Source organism: Aplysia californica, unplaced genomic scaffold (genome assembly GCF_000002075.1).
Source record: "Aplysia californica isolate F4 #8 unplaced genomic scaffold, AplCal3.0 scaffold00225, whole genome shotgun sequence".
Classification (NCBI taxonomy): domain Eukaryota; kingdom Metazoa; phylum Mollusca; class Gastropoda; order Aplysiida; family Aplysiidae; genus Aplysia; species Aplysia californica.
Window position 1 is genome coordinate 761,889 of NW_004797495.1, and position 21,210 is coordinate 783,098.

General features: G+C 37.2%; 2 protein-coding genes across 4 annotated transcripts; one reads left to right on the forward strand and one right to left on the reverse strand.

Annotated features, from left to right (window-relative positions):
- Nucleotides 1-3,465: 3,465 nt before the first annotated feature.
- Nucleotides 3,466-9,420, reverse strand: LOC101857027. 3 transcript variants are annotated; one of them, XM_013083338.2, is made up of 4 exons: nucleotides 9,343-9,420; nucleotides 6,764-8,055; nucleotides 5,835-5,931; nucleotides 3,466-4,712 (listed from the first exon to the last, which is right to left on the reverse strand). In XM_013083338.2, exons 2-4 carry the CDS (start codon nucleotides 7,908-7,910, stop codon nucleotides 3,938-3,940), a joined length of 2,019 nt encoding a protein of 672 aa, XP_012938792.1. In that variant the 5' UTR covers nucleotides 7,911-8,055; nucleotides 9,343-9,420; the 3' UTR covers nucleotides 3,466-3,937. The 3 variants fall into 3 exon arrangements, with proteins under 3 accessions (XP_012938792.1, XP_005099841.1, XP_005099840.1); XM_005099784.3 differs by having other exon boundaries at nucleotides 9,231-9,391; XM_005099783.3 differs by having other exon boundaries at nucleotides 8,987-9,391.
- A 120-nt stretch (nucleotides 9,421-9,540) lies between these two features.
- LOC101857575 lies at nucleotides 9,541-15,638 on the forward strand. The gene is made up of 4 exons (XM_005099786.3): nucleotides 9,541-11,338; nucleotides 11,985-12,325; nucleotides 12,988-13,153; nucleotides 13,921-15,638. The coding sequence occupies exons 1-4, from the start codon at nucleotides 10,280-10,282 to the stop codon at nucleotides 14,455-14,457; spliced, it is 2,103 nt and encodes a 700-aa protein (XP_005099843.1). The 5' UTR covers nucleotides 9,541-10,279; the 3' UTR covers nucleotides 14,458-15,638.
- Nucleotides 15,639-21,210: the final 5,572 nt, after the last annotated feature.

The following is a 21,210-nucleotide window of genomic DNA, read 5'->3' on the forward strand; positions in this document are numbered from 1 at the left end:
GGGGAGGGGGTCTAACAACAGCTATGTTCACAGTGTAAATTTGGCTTAAACTTAAACTGAGCATATATTATGATATAGATCTAGATATAATGGAAAGATGAAAGAATGTTAAAGTAAAAGACTGGAATATATTTGCATGATGCTTTCATATAATGCGTTGGAGTTTACGGCCTAACTTCATTATGATTAACACTTCCAACAAAACATTGCATGTGTACATTTATCGGGGTTTCGTCTTACTGACAACACCGTCTGAAAGCATGAGTTCTCTCGAACGCCATGTATCTAACCTAGCAGGTTATTATAAGAATATATTTTTACTTCTCAAGCCTCTTGCCCTCCATACACACACACTTTCTTCAAAATTCTTCTGGGTCCCCAGGGACCGCTTCTTCAAAAATGAACGATTCCACGCCGCTCATGCCTCTTTTCTGTATCTGGTCGAACTGTTTCACGTTCTCCTTGTTTGTGAGAGGTCGCTCGTTTGCTTTTAGTTCTTTATTTGAGTTTTAGTAAAAAGAATAAACACATCAACACAGTGACGGTCAAATAGTGTGCAGGGAAGATTTGAAGCAAGACAGACAGAAACAGGAGGAAAAGAACAGACGTATGTTAGACGTATCAACCACTGGCCCGGGGTCCTTTGAGCACCCGCACTTTAAGCTCAGAGTCTTTCATATTATACATGATGTATATATTATGCACGGTATTGAAACAATTATTATTCTCTTTTGGGTTCCACAAACGCCTTGCACTTGCAGCACAGTAACTCAAATGTTTCATGTCCTTTTCCACCGTCTTGACTCTTACGTAATGTCCATGACCGCTTCCTTGGCGACTATTGGGAATATCAGGGCGCTACTTATAGATTGTGTCTATTACTGTCTGTTAATTTTGTTTGTCTATCATTCTCATACATGTACATGTATTTTATTTCCTTGCACATAATTATCAGAATCGTAATCGTAAGAAGGTGCTCTTTTTTCTAACTCACCGAGTACAAGATCTACTTTTTTTAAAATCAAACTCAACAAATGTTTAAGAATTGTTGAAATTGTTAGCCTACTATATAACGGTCACATTGTGCAGGGAAAGCAATGCAGACAGAAACAAAAAAGGGAGGATAAAAAAGTAGACTAAGAACCTACAAGTGGCACGACCCTCAAACCACCCACGGACATCTCCACAACATTTGGAAACAATGCACATCAAGCAAGAGGCGTGCCTGCCGGCCTGTAACTGTATGAGATTATATTTATGTCTATAGAGGCCTACACCATGTATCATACAGAAGATAACACGCTTAGCGAGGCGGTCAGACAGTGAGTGTCTCAGCACTTTGCAAGCAATGGTTAGAGGAAGGTGATACCAACAATCACAAGCAAAAATATAATTTTAAGACCAAATCTGGATCCCTCTGTGTCGTATTTTCACAGGCACCCCCCCCCCCCCTCCTTAGTTAAAACACAAATTTAATCTATGATTTTAAATGCCCTACGCCTCATCGACACAATTTAGATAATTTCAATTTCAATGACGGACTATTTCGATCCTGTCTGTGCCAGACAGGAAGGAAGCCTACTTGATAAAATATCGTTGCCACTCAGGAATCGAACTCATGTCATCTACATGCAACAGTAAAGAGTCTTACAACTACACCACAGGCACCAGTCATTTCCACTTCCATTGAATGAACAATTCTATGACATTAGAATTATTACTATGACACTTTGAAGATTAACCGTAGGGGGCACTTTCAGCTCTCAAGAGGAGGATGTGTGGTTTGACCTGTCCACTTCAGTCCACTTCCAGCTCAGGTTATCTTTAACTTTAAGTTCAATGACATGCATAGTGATGAAGATAACACACAGGTAACTTTCAACAGCACATAGACAAGATGGCTGACACTGGACACAGTGAACATAAAGCAGTTGAGGGCAATAGGCGTGGTCAAATGAAACATTTTTATTATTTAAAAAACTACATGATCACAGGCACAAATTCATTTTGCTCTGGTCAAGTTAGCTAATCACACACCATCATGTACATTTTTTACAATAATAGATTACTGAAAACATGCATACACATGTATTATATTTAATATCCATGCATAATATATCTTAATATACGGTACATATAATCTTCAAGATGAACCGTTCATTTATTTATGGAAATTGCCAATTTTATCTCGAGGGTTTCCTTAATTCGTACGTTTCAAGATATTAAGAGCTGCCAAATTTTACCATGTCATTTCTAAATTGGTTTCCAATAATGTATTGAGAAGCATTGTGGTTAATATAACACTAATGGGCAATGACAGGTTTCCCTAATGCATTAAAATTAAACATATTATGTACCCTCAATGATCTCAAGGTCATTACATGACAAGCATTAAGCATAAACATTGAAATCAGAAATTAAAAAAGCAAATATGAACTTTGGGTCAAGGAAGATTGTTATACCAAAAAATTAACTCGATTAATCTTTTTGCGTAATATTTTCTGCATATCGTCGCTGGCACAAGTATTCCACTTAAGTCCAAATATTGAGAATTTTTTATTTTTACACCCTCCCAAATCTCTATCGCAAAGATGCACCTTTCAACATCAAAATGCAGTGTAATGCTATGGTCAATATTTTCTTGCTTTTCAAGATTCCTGAAAGGAACAATTTTTTAAAATATATTTTTTGGCCTCCGGAGTAAATAGTACTTAAACAGACTAAGATCTAAGTGGATTGCTTGTAACACCGACGATATATTACACATTCTTTAGATAAAACAAATCCTATGAGTTCAAGTAGGTCAAGCAGGATAAATAAGAGTTCATATCCAGTAGAGGCAACAAAAATGTGAAGTAGTCTTGACGAAGAGAAAAATTACCAAGACTTCAAAAGAAAAACTATAGTCCTCTGGCCAATTCCAAGAAGTTCAGATTGGAGCCGTTTGGTATAAAAATCTAAAACAAACCTTTAATTCACCTCCTCATCTATGAGACCCCATTAGTAGAATTAGAACACAAAATTTTGCAAACATAAAGCAAAAATGCTAAGGACAGTATAACTTACAAATATTGGCATCAAAGCAGGACACCAAAATTATTTTTAAAAATGTTAGTTGTTGGGCCGATTTTTTAAAAATATATCTTGTTAAAATGGTTGTATATATACAGAGAGAGATACTATTCATAGAAGAAACAGCTGAACACAGCACAAGACTAATCATAGAAAATGAATACATGGCAAATTAGAAAAGGATTTTTACACATCACAGCAAACTGGATAATTTCATTTTAACCCTATCCGTACCCCCTGGGGTCATTTTGTACCCCCGGGGTTGTATTCTTCACATTTTAGAAAACTTCTGGTATGAAGATCTCTTTGAAACTTTCAATATTTCTAAAAAAATCATTTTGACAGACTGCTATGAAAAGCATAGAGATCGGATTAACGAGTAAATTTCCTCTTTGGAAAGTGGTTCCACAGAGTTCCCCACGTCGTATGGATACGATAATAAAACACGAAGTATGGATAGGGTTAAACATAAAATACATCATTACCATAAAATCGATTCATAGCTTTGACTTTGGACACAGAAAACTGTCTCCTCCTCTTAACTATTATGAAAAATGAGTATCTCCACATCACAGCTGAGGGCTAAACTGCCCCGTCCCCACGTAAAAATAAACTATTCAATATATATATATGGCATCATACACTTAATTGTACACAAAATATATAAAACAATAGATTGACAATATGACAATAAAGTCAAACAATGATTTTAAAAAAATAAGAACAGGGTAGACTTAATAAATAATTGTTTTCATTAAAGCCGTGATCAACTTAATGCTACACAATCCCTAAAAAGGAAACACAAAACACATAAATTATTCATGAGCATGAAGATAAAACTCAAAATGGCACATCATGGACCAAATTATCGTCTTTTCTTTGACCCACCCCAGTCCTCGTCATCACTGCTGCTGCTTTTTCGTTTACGTCCCCTCCCAGCTCCCTTCCCCCCTCTTGCTGAAGCTCCTCTGCCCCCCCTTGCTGTTCCCCTCCCTCCCCGTGCAGCACCCCTGCCTCCTCCTCTTCTTCCCTTTCCACTAGCACCTTTTCCTTCACTACTCTCTTCCTCCTTATCCCCCTCTGCTCCTCCATCCTCTTTTTTGGCTGCCTTTTCCCTTTCTTCCTTCTCTTTCTTGTACTTCTCAAACGATTCTCTTCTCATATCTGCATACTTCTCAAACACTTGGGCCCATCCACCCCCTGTCTTGGCAGAGCTCCAGAAATAACCTGGCCTTACAATAGAGAACTTCACTGCCTCAACCAGAACATCAAACACTTGTTTATCAGTAAGAACAGGCAGTTTAAGGATCTTGAACCAGTCTTGATATGTCTTCATTTCATTGTTGATCTTGACAAATGCATCTTTGAGCTCATCCACCATCTCTTTCGTTGGGAAACCAAAATTGTTGTCATAGCGTTTGATCACCTCATCCCGAGACATTTTGGCAGGCATGGCAATGTCCAAAAAGCGGACTTGAAATGCCAGATGCTTTCGAGCGATATCAGTTTCCTCTAGTGTTCGCCGGATACGGTAGTCTTGAGGCGTATCCAGGAAGCCAAGTTTTGCATCTGCTTTCACATACCAGATAACGTTGCGTCTCCATGATTCACTGAGATAGGCATCTGCCACATCTTGCCACCTGACAGTACAGAAAGCAGAGAATTCAAAACAAAGCAAGGCACAATTAAAAACAAAACAAAACAAAAACCCTAGGAGAAAAAAAAAGCGTGCTCATATGACCTTATGCAGTTGCGAGCGCCGTAAAACTCTTACTAAAACAAAAAACAAAGAATACAAAAATGAGTTCACAAAAGAGGAAAAATTAGAGTGGCTCTTGAGATGAGCATGAAGAAGGATTGGATACAACTCTTCAATTAGTGCTGCTAAGAAATATCCTGTGGTGTCAGGGGAAATTATATGACGTCACAATATTGTGTTAGAAAAGAAAATTCAAAATGCTTGAGAACGGGCAAACCAAGCAAGTAAATACCATACATCTATAGATTTTCAGAAAATAGAATGTAAATATGGAATGAGAGCTCATTTGTGAAGGAGCTGAAATGTTCGGTGTAAAAAAAACAACATGATAAGCGAACTAAAATAGCAACTCAAATTATGGTTAGATTAAATCAGCAGCGACACCGCAGAATGAAACTTACAACCGATTTCATCTGCCATCAACACTAGGAGGGTTGCAGCTTTATAACCTATACCTCATTGTATCATAATACCCAAATGCATCAAAACAAACTATTTTCATCAGCGTTTATGGTGTAGTGGTTAAGCACTTCCCTGTTGCAGGCTGGAGACCTGAGTTCAATTTCCAAGTGGGGAGATTTTTTATCAAGTATCTCAGTCTCTGATCTCTGCTGGAATTGGAATGTTGTATCCCTCTCAGCCCAGGTTGGCCTTTACAAGTAGGGTGAGAGGGCCACCTCCTAAATGATCTAAAAACACCTACATAACTTTTTTCAAAGTTTAAATACAACATATGCTCAGCCTCCCCCAGTCCCTTTCTCTCTCTCTTTCTCTCATACAAACACCCACACGCACACACACGAGTGCACACACAAACACACACACACACACATACACAAGTACACACTCAAATAATAGCAAGCACAGACACATACACACTGTGACACACATCATGCAGAAACATTCTTTCATAAAAAATCGACTTACTGCTTTACAAAAGTTAACAAACACAGTCCAAAATGAAATTATTTGAAGACATTAGTTGATCCACAAGATATCTTACCGGTATTTCTTTGAAGCAGCCACCAGCATGAGCCATTCAGCAATGTATGGAACTTTACTCTTGGTCCTGTTCCTCTCATCTTCCACATACTCTTGCACTATAATAATAAAAAAAGAAAAGAAAATATTAATGAACAGGAAAAAAAGCCCAATTAATTAATTCTTGGACAGTTTCATCATAATAATATATACAAGACGCAAGGGGGCATATGGGAAGTGGGCGTTTGAATAGGTGATTGTCTTGGACATGCGGTCGTTTGAGCAAGTTTGACTAATTTCAAATCAGCACTCTTAAATTCTTTGCCTTGCTGAAAATGTACAATTTACAGACAAAAGCCAAGAAAAGAAAGTCAATATGAACAGTAATAGTTTAGTAACAATTGATTCAAGGTCAAGTCTGTTCCATGAACATAACATACATAGTCGTTAACAGTAGGCCTACGGTAAAATAAAGAGTGACAATCTGTGTAGACAAGAGACATTACAAAATGCAATGAAATACAGTACACAAATTAAGTTTCAAATTTTAAAAAATAGAGAAATCCTCATGAAAATATTGTGCTGAAGGAGACCAGACTGAGCTATGGTGAATAATTTGCTATGAGTAAAATATATGATTTAGAAGAAGTATATTATAAAATACATTGTACAGAATGGTAAATTACAAAAATAAAAATTGCACATCATGACTCTGACAATCATTAAGCATCATTTAGGTTTTTTCTTTGTAATGGACTTTTTACTTATAAGGAAGATGTTTTTCTGTTTACATTCTCCTTTCAAACTCAACTTCAAAGTAAAACTGCTGAAAGGGAACAAATATATATAGTTCCATCGTTAAAAAATTACACTATTAACTAATTTGTGCTGCCAATGTGTCTATGAAATACAAGAATAGTCTGAAGATTAAAATAAATAAAAGCTCCATACCTTTGGTCTCTATAGCATCCTGCAATTCAGGATATGTGTCAGCTGCCCAGAGCAGAAGCCGGTGAAGTGCGAAGTAGCCATTAAGGCTGTTGTCACTTGTATGTTGAGTGCCTTTGGAGAACTCCACTACTGTCGCACTCATCAGGTTGGGGATAGTCTTCAACACCAGGTCTGTGATAGGTGTAGTATTGGGGTCATGTTTTGGCATGATCACGGCAACTTCTTTTAGAGTTTTCTCAAATTCATCTTTGATTTCAGCACCATGAATAGGATGAATATACAATGGAAGGAACAGTTTCAGCTCTTCTTTCATGACACTGTGAACCACTTTTACTGCCTTTTTCATTCCAAAGAAGGAACTGCCTGTGATAAACTCACATGGAGAAGTCAGGACTGGACGCCAATTGGTCCCAGACACAGCAAGGCCATAGCCAAATAGATCATCCACACCTGAAGGCTTTTTTATCTTGAACTTTTCTTTGGAAATGTAGTCAATTATTTCAGGCCCAGCATCAAATGCCTTCTCAGCCACCTGAGCTTTTCCAGCTAGCTGAGCTTTGGCTGTTGCAGCTCCTTCCTTTTTACCCTTAGCACCTTTTCCTTTTCCTTTTTTGCTCTCACCACTATCAGTTTCATCATCTAATGAAGGCTGTGGGGTTCTATAAGTGTGTCCACAATCTTCACACTTGAACTCTTTTGACAATTTAAGATTTTGCTTGAATGAATGACTCGAAGATCCATTGTCTTGGGTCTCAGCCAGGAAAGCTACCACATTCATTAGCACCATCTGCACTGTGTAGCCTGGGGACCATCCTAACCCTTTCTGGCCTTTCCACTCAGTGTGAATGTCCGCAAAATCAGAGAAAATATTCAAACAGATTTTTGTCCCTTTTTTTCCTGGTTTCGTTGCTCCACTTGAATAATTAAAACCCACAGGAACAAACTCTGCACTAGGAGAACTGTACGGGTAATTCTGAGGGAAAAATAAAATCAAGTGGAAGATGATGTCATCTTGACGAATATTGCAGTGCCATTCAAACATATTCTCATCAAGGGGGGCTGCCGAGACGTTTGCTACAGGAGCTTTCCTTAGTTCCTCCTGATCAAACATAAGCCTTTGTATGGCCTTTTTATTCTTGGCTGCCATAGCTGTGACAAAATGTGGTGATCCACAACACTTGAGTGTTAGACGTTCAGTTGAAAAGTGTTTCTTTAAAGATGTGATCTCTCGGTGAAGGTTACTCACTGTAGTGAGATTACGTCAGCAGTTCTCTTGTGACTATCTCATCAACCTGAAAAAGTCATTATGAAACAAAATTTAGAAAAACAATAACTAATTATCATGTTGTTAGTAAAGTGAAACAAATTTTTAAAGAACCCAGTGGTGTTTCAAGGATTGAAGATGAAAATTATCTCAGTAAGTATTGCTTTTAAAATACTGAATGAGTGGGGTTCTTCCTAGTAATTGTTTTGAGAGATGGACGATAGATATATTCTTGATAGGAAATATTTTAAGGAGAAAACCACACCAGAGCTACCTCACCCACAGGGCAGATCACCGAACCCAAATTTGACAAATTAGACAAAATCGACTTAAATATTCCATCATCTGTGATGATTTACATGAGGATTCACTTAATATATATGATGCTAGACTGTCAATGTTGTGAACAACAGCGTTAAAAACAAAACAAATACACTGTAAAATTCAATGCTCCCTTAGAATACTTAGATAATAAGGGTATCACAGGGTCAGACCTCTAAAATTATAAAAATTCTGCTCAAGGACCTGACCAAGCCACGAAGCTGAAGAACATTAAAAACTCCCTAACTTCGAAACAAAAGTTCAAGAATGCCCCACAGGAGATTTGAACCCAGGTTATCCATACCATATCTTTCCTATCTTCCAGCATGATATATAATATCACTAATATAAATTTAGCACAATAAGCTGAGAGAGAGAGAGGGGGGGAGGGAGAGAGAGAGAGAGAGAGAGAGAGAGAGAGAGAGAGAGAGAGAGAGAGAGGAGAGACAGAGAAGAGAGACAGAGAGGTGGGGGGTTACAGGTACATGTTATATAATGCAGGCTATTATGAATATCATAATTTGAGCTTACAGTATAAGACCTATTCGATTAATGACATGATGAGAGATTTAATATGATCAACAAAAAAAGAACAAAACAGTTATAAGACACATTATATATTTATGCAAATTACTGACCAAACTAGAATGCAGACATAAAAACGTTTGAGAGGACGAAAAAAAAGGCTGGCTGCAATTGAAGTGCTGTTTCGTCAATCTTGCATGATGAAACAAACAATCGTCCGTACTAAAAATCAATTAGAAAGCTAGAGTCTATATTCTGTGCTGCTTGGAAGCCTAGTGAAAATTAAATTCTAAAATAATGATCAACTTGGACGTGAAAGTCTGTTGAGTGCATAAAAATATAAAACCAAAGTCGTACCGTAGACGCACAAACTTCTTCTAATAAACATGCATAGACAAGTGCAAAACTTGTGTTGGCCTCTATCGCTTACGACTGGCAATACAATTTTGATACAGAAACAAACCCACACCGCTTTTATAATCTGTTAGGGTGAGCATAAAACTATGGCGCGTGTCCTTTCTTCCTGTAGGCCTAGATTTAACTCGGTTTTATTGATCAAGAACGCTTCGCGGAGCGACAACAACAATGTAATATTTTTAGAAAATGAGTTCTTTTTTCTCCGAATCTATTTTTCCGCGAAGACAGATTCCTATGAGTGGATCAGCCGAGGAGAGCTGTTCTATAGATAAGCAGCTTGTATTGACCGGTCCTAGCATGGACATTGAAATTCTTGAAGACATTTTTTAAGACCTCCATTTATAGACTTTTGTTGATTACTATTCGGGCTTTTTATCTCTTCCATATCATTCAATTACTCTAGGCTCTAGAAAAAATAAACAGTCTGACTAACAGTTTTGCTTTGTAAAAAAAAAAAAAAACTGAGCTGGAGAAATCCGCGAGCGGCTGTGCTTCGGAACAAGTTTCTTTGTTTAGACCCCCAAAAATGGGCCTTATGTGTATATATTTCAAATTATTTTTTCCGTTATACAAATGAAAAAATAGATGAATGACACGGCAAGTATTATTGTTCTATCTCATAATATACTTTTTAAAATTACAATGGCCAACAGCCACCAACAATAAATTATTTAATGCTTCGCGGAAATATCTATTTTTAGTATCTAACCCGGGTATTTCCAGACATTTCAATAATAGTATCGGAAACTAAATTGTTTTCCGCGAAGTAAAATCCGCTTGTTTATAAAGTGACTTTCGTTTATCAACAGTCAGCAGAAAGTAGACATTTTCAGAGATTCAACAGGGTTAGTGTAGCAGTGCTCACTGTGGTACGAGTTGGGGATATCTTAATCTGTGATTTTTTTCGAACTGTCCAGAAGAGTCATTCCTCTTCTCTTTTCATTTTGCTGTGTGAAATTGTAGACGGAATTTAGTCCACGTGTGGCAGAATGGCTGAAATTCAGACTGCAATCCACCAGCGAGATGCTCTTAAAAGACTTATGTTTGATCTGAAAGAGTTACAGAAAAACCCAGTTCCCAATGTCGCTGCCACTCCGCTGGAAGATAACATGTTCGAGTGGCATTGTAATATTCGCCAAGATGATATCATCCTTCATATGATCTTGTTCTTTCCTGACAATTACCCTTACACAGCTCCAAACGCGGAGTTCATGCCTGTTGGGTATAGCTACAACCAAGGAGCATCAAGGCCAGGGAAAAAAGGCACTCAGATTTGTTTGGCCATGTTCAATGACTATACAGATATTCACACTGACTGGAAACGTACAAAAGGAATGGGTTGGTCTCCCAGTTATACTGTGCAAACTATGCTGATGAATGTGGTGTCTTTTCTACTCGAAACCCGTGCTTTCACTTTCAATTGTGGGGTATATGCACATAACTTGAAGATAGCCCAATGTTTCAAATGTGAGGATTGTGGTCACACTTTTGAGAGCCCATTTCCTGGTTTCTGGGAAGAAGAGTCGTGTCATGAAAGACCTGTAGAATGTGGTGATGATCATGTCAAAGAGACGGAAATGGAAGACTGTGATGGCCCTGCTAAAGTCGAGGAAATTGGAATCCAGCCGCCTTTATTGCAGGATATTCCTGCATGTGAATCAGGCAAGGACATTGATATAATGGATGATGATACTTGCTTGGTCAAGGATGATTTACTACAGCTCAGGAGAGATGATTCCTGTCTTGACATGGATGTTGAAATGTCAGACAACTCATCAGACTGTCCACAAATCGTTGACTACATATCCAAAGAGGAATTGAACTTCTTTCAGGAGCCATCATGTTCTGATGATCTCTTTGGATTTGGTCTATATTTCAATCAAGACAAAGATGCCGTGACTAATTTGAAGACCCCTTGTGAATTTCTTTCAGCTCGTTCATTTTATGCCATGCAGAATTCTGTGGGTGAGGTGCACAGCGTCTGGAAGGAGCTCCTCTGTGTATTCTTACCTCTTCACATGCAGCCTTCACATGGTGCTCATATCAAGGTACATCATCATAATATGTATGATCTCCTGTGTATGCTTTTATGTCATTATAAATGTACAATGTATTATTTTTTTATTTCACCAATCGTATACACACTACTTGTGTTGAGGTGGAGAAATTTAAACTAATTAATGCACTTTTCTAGATGACTACGAATTGTGCATACAATTTGTAGAAAATTTAAGGATACCAAGATATGAGTATCCACTTTCAGATTAATTTTTCCTGAGGGCTCAGCACTGTGAAGTTAATGTTCATAATAAAACAATTGGAATCAGTAGAAGAAATTAAATTAATTTTACTATTGCTATAGGGAAAAAAAGACATTTTTCAACATGCAGCTGCTCTCTCTCTCTCTCTCTCTCTCTCTCTCTCTCTCTCTCTCTCGCTCTCTCTCTCTCTCTCTCCCTTTCTCTAATTTCACTCTCAGTCATTACACACACCTACACACGCTATGATACACACACATTTAAATATTGTTATTATTAATACTCAGATTTTTTTCTTTTCACACAAGTTCCAAATGTGCTATAGCCAACATATCCTACCAAATAAAATTTTTAACTTTTGTGTTCAAAATTTTGTTTTATGTCCCATTTGCCTTTTATTTCCATAGTATTTGAGTTGTGTTTTATTTGTTTCCAGGACGAGTTTGAGAAGACAATGCAACAGCTCTCAACGCTGCCACTGATGTCTTTACCAAATGGGAAAGAAACTCCAATCACAGAAATTGTTCTCAAGACCTTACCTAACCTCTTGACTACAACTTTACTTGAGTTCTGCGGCAACAGAGCTGAGACTTACTGTCAGGGTTTCTTTGCACTGTACAGACTCTTCCTGTGGGCGCTGGACACATATCCAGATCTCCAAGGTGCTATTGAAGGAAAGATAAAGGCATTTATAGAGGATTCTGGATCCAGGAGGCAAATGGATGCTTCTGGTCTGTCAAGTTTGCTGATGCTGTTGAGCTTTTCTAAAGTATACAAGTGAGTCATGGTACCATTGCCTCTCTACAAATATTGAAATGTGTTCATGATCATGATCTCATCAAGATGAGCCTAGATACAACCTGTTACTCTTACAAATTTTTATTTTATTATAATTAATAGCTTGCATGAACTCTATTACTATTAGCACCTATCTTTTTTCTCAATTTTACCTTGGTTCCATAACCTTTCTGCTTGTATTTTTGTTCGCTCTAATTTGGGTCCAGATTCTTTTGAAATTCCTTTGGACTTTTTTTTTAAATTTTGGAGAAAAAAATTTACTGCAGTATAATCATGTCATCAATACCTTGTTCCATGAATGCTAGTTGTTTTGTTAGATTTTAATTTGTGCCCCCAGATAATCTTAAAATGGGTTTTTTACTATACCAGTGTTGTATTTTTAGCAATTGAAACATCCAGTTGATTGGGCCCTTCAAAGAAGACTAAAAACTTATTTCAGGTTTTATACATCTCTAGGCAATTTTAGAATGCAGAATTGTGATTTCTGTTACCTTGGTGGACCTGCAGTGCTTCGATGGTGAATTCACTGACTTTTGTACAAAAACATATTACCGGTATGATGAGAGCAAAGGACAGCTGTGCTCTCAATAAAAAAATGTAGTAGGCCTACATTTCAAATATTTTTTGGGGTATCATTTCAGGTGGCATCATGTGTCCGAGATCTATTCACATGAACAGTGGAGAGTGTGGACAGACTCGCTTGTCTCCAGTAACTACATCCTGGGCATTGAATCAACTGAACAACAGGAACGCTTTGAGTTGACAATAATGGCAACAGTGCCGTTTCGCAAAGCTCTTGCCTTTCAGGTAACACAAAAAACAGTATATTATATCTGTTACTTCTTTTCTTTTACCTGTAAGGTTCTCAGTAAACGCAAAACTTACTTTTTTTTATTCTTCATGCTAGTGTACCTTAGGTATGTGCAGTGTGTATTATGAAATGGATACTAACAGCAATTTAATTAATGCCTTTTTAGCGCAAAACTAAATGAAAGTCTTATTTTAGGATATAATATATATATAGATTAGTGCATGCATGTGCAGTAGGCTATTTATATGGAGTCATATAATTGTATCAAAGTTCTTTGGGAAAATATGACTCCGGTAAAAACTCATTCTATGTCGAGATTATAGTTTATAATAAATTGTACCTCTAGAATTTGTGCAGATCCCCTTAGCCTTATATATTATTGTTATTATTATTATTATTATTATGTAGAAATGGGAATGGTGGTGGAAGGTATCCAGACCAGCAGTCTCTTGATGTGATTGTCCGTGGATCAGTAGGCCTACTTGACTGGAGCTAGAGTTAAAGTTCACTAACAAGTATGTGTTCTGAGTTCAAGCCTTGCTTAACTGAAATTTAAGACTTACCATTCCTGATTTTTTCACATGATCTCATGTTAACCTCTCTATAATTTTAAACTTTGATAAATCTGACTGATGTCTTTGGTGTTGCGGAGATTGTCCCAAAGAATAAAAGTAAAATATTGAGAGCTTAGAAAATATCTTTAAAACTCTACCAAGGTTCAAAATTAACAACCAGTGTTTTGTTTTTATCTTTGTTTGTCTAGGTACAGCTTCTTGATTTGACTCAATCAACTGGCATGGATCACAAGGAACTCATTCAGCATTTTGATGACAACTTCGGTCTCCCTACTGAGGACATAATGAAAACATTAAAAGAAATGGCGAATCAACTTGATGGTAATGACTGGGTTTCTTTCTCTGGTTGGTTCAAAGTAATGAATCTGCCTGTTCTGACTGAGGATGAAATCTACTCCCAGTTGATACAGCATGTGAAGACAAATTTTCAGGAGAAGCTGGACAATGGTACATGTTTTAGAGGAGGCTGGTATCGTGTTTTTCTGGATTACCAAAATGCTCTGAAGGCCGAAAAGAGGAAAAAGGCAAGAGAAGAAAGGGAAAAGAGAAAAAGAGAAACTCGTCAGGCTGCCGCTGTGTCAGGAAAGAACAGGTATACTTATGCAAGAAGACTCAGGCCAAGAAAGTCTGTTGAAGGGAAGAGAAACAACTCATTATCCAACGTAGTGGACCAACGAGCCCCTGCTTTTAATACAAGAAGCAAGGCAAATGAAAGGAGAAGCTAATTTTTTTTTGAACTGTAACTGTTGATCTGTTTCCAGGAAAACAATCTATTTATTGTTTGTTGCTGAGAAACTTAAATGTTGTGGAATTAGGTGCTAGGGGCAATGAGATTTTTTTTTTTTTTAAACAGAGAGATTATCAGTATACAAGTGTATATAAAATATGGTCCATGCAAGTTCATGTAAAAATGCTCTGACTAATAAGTTTTGAGTATCAGACAACTGCATCCATTAATAGTTGCTGATATCACTAATGACTGAGTTTGCATAAAATATGAACAGACTGTTCATAGCAGACCACTGCATCCATAAATAGTTGCTAATGTCACTTATGACCGAGTTTGCATAAAATATGAACAGACTGTTCACAGACAACTGCATCCAAAAATAGTTGCTGATGTCACTTCTGACTAAGTTTGCACAAAAATTTGAACAGACTATTTGCAGACAACTGCATCCATAAATAGCTGCTTATGTCATTAATGACTGAGTTTGCATAAAATATGAACAGACTATTCACAGACAACTGCATCCATAAAAATAGTTGCTGATGTCGTTAATAACTAGTTTAAGTTTGCATTAAAATTATAGAACAAACTGTCCGTCACATTAAAAAGATTGCACACTCAGTGCTGTGTATTCTGTGTATAAAATGTATCATGTTTACATACATTTGTATCACAATGTCATCTATGAAAGACAAAAAAATGCATGTGTACATTCCAATGATTACTTGAAGTCATGATGCTAAGGTTTATGTGACAATGTGTTCTGTGCATATCTGTACCATGTAGGTTCATATCTATTATATTATGTGTTTGTCTGTCTGCCTGATGGTTTTGACTGCACCTTCATTGTTGTGTTATTGAGTTGTTGTATTGTGACTGTACTCTTCAAAAGACATGGATATCACTGAAGCAGATCGTATTAGACAAAGTGTTGCTATAATTTCTGTCACCACGTAGTGTAATCTATGTCATGTACATATAATATGATGTAAAAATGTCTTGGTTCTTGTCTATTTGTCTGGTGGTTTTGATCAATTGCTCACTAGCTGTTGCATGGTATTATGCATCATCCTTACATTGTAATTTACTGTGAAATACATCATTATATACTGTCATGTATATATATGTATATAAATATACTTTATTCATTTTTCTAATAAAAACTGAAAATGATAATCATGCTTTGGTTCTGTTGCGATCTCTCTCTCTCTCTCTCTCTCTCTCTCTCTCTCTCTCTCTCTCTCTCTCTCTCTCTCTGATTTTTTAAATACATAGCCTACATATCTTATAGAGCTTATGTGTATTATATTAGTATAAAACTATATTTGAAAAATTCTGTCATAGAGACGTTTTACGCCCCTATTGACACATGTCGATCATTCATTTAAGATTTAGGAGGCAATCTGCTTCTACACACAGAAGTAAGTCAGGGCCAACTCGGGCTGAGAAAGATACAAATACAACATCCCAACAGATAAGACAGAGATCGATACTCGACAACAATTTTTGTTACACTAAAATCAATTACTCCTGGCTAAACTGGCTTCTGCAGGCCACGGGGAAACGCCAATATGATATGCTGACTACACCAGAGGTGGTACATGATTTAAAATATTATTTGGTACACCTATTACTATAACATTGTATGTGTATCTCTGTGTGTGTGAGTGAAATAGTTTTAAAATATATAATAAACATACATGTATAGTTTTGTATACATACATGTGGAAAGAAGCATTGGGGAGAATTGTAACAACAGGCAGGTTTGATGGAAAGAGATGCAGAGGCTGACAGAAGGAAAAGATACTTGACAAGATGACAACATTGCTAGGAACAGCAAGACTGACAGACACCATCCCTGCAACGCAAGACAGAGTGAAGTGGAGGTCCATGATCGCCCACGCCAGTCGGCAAGGCACCGGATGACGATGATATTATGTAGCCTACATATATAGGCCTATATATCTATGTGTTTTTGTAATATTATAGTAGAGCCAACTATGATTTAGCAATTCCATAGAACTTGTTCCCACTTAATAAAGAACAGTTTTAACTATGCTATGTGGTCCCTCTAGTTGATTTGATTGAACCTGGAGTGACTGCAGTTCTAAGGTAAAAAGTATAGCTTGCAGATAGGAGGAAGCCAAGGCCTGCAGGCATGCAGGAGAGTCAACCCTACTGTCTTTAACACTTTCTTTTTTCTCCCCCCCCCCTCCCTTTCCTGTTGTTATGTCTGTATTATATCTTGCTATTTCTCCAACACTTGTCACTGCATCTCGCTTTATTCAAACAATTTATAACATTAACGAAAGATAACCCAAATCTATTTATAACCTCTGTAAGTTGTAAGAAGTTAAAATTGTAGATCTATGCTTTTTCACACATGTAAGTTCATTGCTGCTTTTGTCTAGCACCATTAATTTTAATTATGTTAGTTTAGTAAAGAGTTTTACGGCACTTGCAATAATTTTAATTATGGAGTCACTAAATTATATATATTATATATATATATATATATATGTATATATACATATATATATATATATATATATATATATATATATATGAATATATATATAATTTAAAAAAATTATATATTGTATATAATTTTTTCACACCTCGTCTGTTTTTCTTCATTTGTTACGTGGAATAAACGTTTCACAAACGGGCAAGATAACACTGTATTCCACCACCCTTTTTTCCCGGCACACACATTTTGATTTTGTCATTAGTCTATATTCTTTTTGTTTTGTTTTAAATTTTTTATTTACATGTGATTTTACGTCTCAATTAACATAATTAATAACGAGGAGGTTTCGATTCTGCCTTTCAGTTGGGATGAGAAATGAGAAGGATACAACATTCCAACAGAAAGACCGAGATACTCGATAAAATTTTATTACCACTCGGGAATCAAACTCAGGTACAACAACAATTACTTGTATTTTATCAACAATTACTTATATTTTATCAAATGTATATTAAGCGCCTTAAATTATAACTGTTACACGACAGACCACAGACGCCGGTGTTGTATCACTGTAGAACCTGTCTAAGACAGAATCGCAAGAGGACCGGGGAAAAAAATTCGCCTGTGACGTGACTTGGAATAGTCATTTGGGGTTAAGGGGGGGGGGGGGGAAGAGGGAGGGTTCCAGAAGCCCAGACAGTTGGATAAAGGTCACTTGCCCGGCCAGGTATGCATGGCAAGCATCAAGCAACGGTTAAAAAAAAACAAAAAAACTTCACACCTCTAATTAGTGCTATCACTATCATAGCGTCTCAGATAACGGCATGCGCCAATCCTAGACCTACTTTACTTATCTATTGCCACCACTGCTTGCATCTCACTGAACCACTACTTTACCTATTAAGAGTAGAAACGATTGAACTTCTTCTTGCTTCTACCCTTAGCTTCACCCGCTATCCTGTCCCCGTCGTTGTAAGCAAGAAAAATTTTGAAATTATGCAAACTGATAGCCCAAAAAATGTGAAATTATGCGATTATGTTAATCTTAAAAAAGGATGATAAAGGAAAATAATCAGAATATAAATTATGCTTAAAATGATCAAATTATGCTAAATTATGCGGGGTGCATAAACCACGGGGACACACTATCTGAGCGTCTTGCCCACGGCCATCATTGTAATCAGCACAATCAGTCAACCAATGCCACCCCTCTCGTTAAACAACGATCTGAGTCTGAGGAACTTTTTAGTCGGCTGACTGCACGATCAGTATCAAAGTGTTGGTCAAATTTCACACCTCTGGTCTCTGGCTATCTATCCAGTATCTAGGAAAGTCCTCAGGCTGGAGCGCCACTCGAGCACTTTCACAGGCACTGGTGAGATTTCACACCTACACTCTACACGTAGGCCTACCACCCTGATCATCTACACCGCTTAGGGCTCACAATATGTGTATAGAGGGTAACATAACCTTGATGAAAGTGTAAGTGCCGGCATTTCTGATCATAATTTACGAAACCAACACCCGTACGGGTACAGCCGATCGACCAAGAGTTAAAAGTTGAGATCAAAGAACGGATCATCGGGTCAAAGATCAGCCACTCTCGTGAATGCGATCACAAGCGTTGTAAAACTCCATGAAACGGTACAATGTTTGCCCCTGACGGGATCACACCGAGATGTGAACTGACCGATGTGTTTCTTTTCCCCAAACATAGCCCTCGCATCTGAGCTCGCCACCTAAACTTACATCACTCGCTGGGTGGGTTGGGCCTACAAGTTCAGTCCTGGTAGGATCACATCGAACTGTGAACTCTTCCCTGACCATTGAAGACAGTTTTTCTCTTTTCCCGAATTTGCGAGACAACCTGAATTTTAATTGGTGTGGTCACTACCTAATAGTGCAGAAACGACAAAGGCGGAGGGACTCAATCAGACTCAGAGATGGAAGGCTAAAAGGTTGAACACTCCTTGCTCGCCATCATATGTCATAAACCCACCAGGGGTCACGTCAGTTCATGGGTCACTGTAGATTCTTCCTTGGCTTCGTCGGCTAAGATCCCGTACTTCCCTTGCTCCCGATTACTGGGATCTTAGGCGGAGACTACTGTAGTAGATAATCTTCGGTTACATTACTCTTACTAGACCCTAGGAAACTACATGTACATGTATTTTGGTTTGCCGTGGGCACTGTGGACTACACAGTGTGACCAAAATTTGTCTTACCACTATTATAATCAACTGAAACTGAAACTAAGTTCTCAATGTTTATCTAACAATTTTTTAGGCTACCTAAATTTAAAAAAAAAAATTTTCTAAATTTTTTGGTTTACGCTTAAGGCTACCATGATTCCTTGAGAATTTGTTAATGAAGAATTCAATGCACTTTTCCATTTCTTTGCTGGCCGTTTTCATCAATTAATTTTATGTTTTCTTAAGAGCAACTTTGTCTCTACATTTTCCAATTTGGATACTTTTCCAACTTTCCGACCTCTTGGACTGACTTACATTTGATCATATTGTCTTGCTCAAACAAGTTCTATTCATAATATTACGCATTCACCAGTTGCGTCTGTTTGTTTGTTTGTTTGTTTTTTCAATTTTACGGACCGTTTCCACCTACGTTCAGTGCGTATATTCAAATGCTTTGTATACTGTTTACATTTTTAGTAATTAATGGCCTAATTTGTCAAATATACTGGATATGTTATTCAATATGATATTTTGCATTAGCACTGAAGTGTTTTAGCATATTAGCAGAAAGTAATCAAAATGTACTCATAAGTACTTTTTAAAAAGTACTTTTACTCAAGTCAATTTTATAGGAAAGTACTTTTACTGTACTAAAGTACATATTTTAGATTGTACTTACATTTGTACCTAAGTACCTTTTTAAAAGTACTTTAACAGCTCTTGTTGGGAATGCGTCGACCGTGCTTGTGAAACACACTTGAAACAATTGTTCTCCGGACAGCAGCTCTGTACACGTACACGCCTAGTATACATGTTTCTGTCGGCTGACCATAATTTTTTTCTTCATTTCAATACAGATACTTTCTTAATTTACTTGAACGCAGAGTTTCACTTTGAACTCCACAATGTTTAATTTTGCCTTCCAGTCAGAGATTATTGTAGGCGTTAAACGCTACTATACCATTTCGCCCTTTTTAGCCGTTAGAATGACGATTCAGCAGCAACCCGCCACCCCCTCGACCCCCAAATTGCGCATAGCTTACCCAGTACTCACTTAAACATTTGCATAGCGCAGAGAGGTCGGAAAACAAAACTCCCTAGCCCAATGTCTCTTATAACATTCAATTAGCCTTTCGTATTGTATTGTTATTATAGAAGTGCTACAATTAAACCAGCGAGTGAATTTAACCTTCCTTCGGGAATTCATTATCTTCAAATGTAAATATAAAATGATCAGCGTGTATTGAACATAATATGATATGAAGCACTTTGGGTACGTAATATAAACACACACCTATAAAGACAGCAAATCATTTAAGGGAGGGGGGGTGGGGTGGGGACTACACCCCCAAAGCCCCGATTCAGCTCAAAATTATGGAATTTGAGTTGTAGGCATTTTTAGGTTCCTCAGCCTCTCCTACAATTATTTCACCGCATAAGAACCCCCAAAACAGCATTTTTTCCCATACCGGGCATGTTTATCACCACCATTTCCTCATAAAGTCAATATTTCATTTTTCTTTACAGGCCGTTTTCTCAAAACGCGACTTTTCTCTATACTTTTTTGAATAACTCCACCATTTTTCTTCCAATTTTCATGGAATTTTCACTGAAAAAAAGAGATGTAATTAAAAAAATAGTCTGTTGAATTTTTTATATTCGGAATAATTTTTTGTTGGTGGTGTGGTGGTGTCTTGAGTGTTATTTTTCACGGATTTTTTGCAAACTTGAATGGTACATCAGAAAAAAAAATCCTTAAATTCTTTAAAATTCGTTTAGGAAAAAAAACAACAACAGACAAATTTTTTGATCTATTGTTTGTTAACATGTATGCAAAAAAACCCCAATCAATTTCCATGAGCAGGTTGTGCGGTATTCATTACGTATAATATGTCAACAAAATCCAATATGGCCACCGTATCCATGGAAACGAAACTTTTTTCTCAAATTTGATTGCGGTTTTCAAGACTCCTTACTATGATTGTTATATGTGTGGAATTTGGTAAGATTCAGTCCAATAATAAGCGAGATAGCCTTCAGGTGTAGCCCCCCCCCCCTTAACAATCTTATCATGATCCTTGTGCAG

What these genes read in the sequence shown, in the direction of transcription:
- LOC101857027 (XM_013083338.2), bottom strand. Translation starts at nt 7,910, where the DNA reads ATGGCAGCCAAGAATAAAAAGGCCATACAAAGGCTTATGTTTGATCAG. An exon ending in GGATGCTATAGAGACCAAAG is followed by an intron (nt 5,932 to 6,763) that starts GTATGGAGCTTT and finishes TTATTATTATAG; the next exon opens with TGCAAGAGTATGTGGAAGAT. An exon ending in GCTGCTTCAAAGAAATACCG is followed by an intron (nt 4,713 to 5,834) that starts GTAAGATATCTT and finishes CTGTACTGTCAG; the next exon opens with GTGGCAAGATGTGGCAGATG.
- LOC101857575 (XM_005099786.3), top strand. Translation starts at nt 10,280, where the DNA reads ATGGCTGAAATTCAGACTGCAATCCACCAGCGAGATGCTCTTAAAAGA. An exon ending in CACATGGTGCTCATATCAAG is followed by an intron (nt 11,339 to 11,984) that starts GTACATCATCAT and finishes ATTTGTTTCCAG; the next exon opens with GACGAGTTTGAGAAGACAAT. An exon ending in AGCTTTTCTAAAGTATACAA is followed by an intron (nt 12,326 to 12,987) that starts GTGAGTCATGGT and finishes GTATCATTTCAG; the next exon opens with GTGGCATCATGTGTCCGAGA.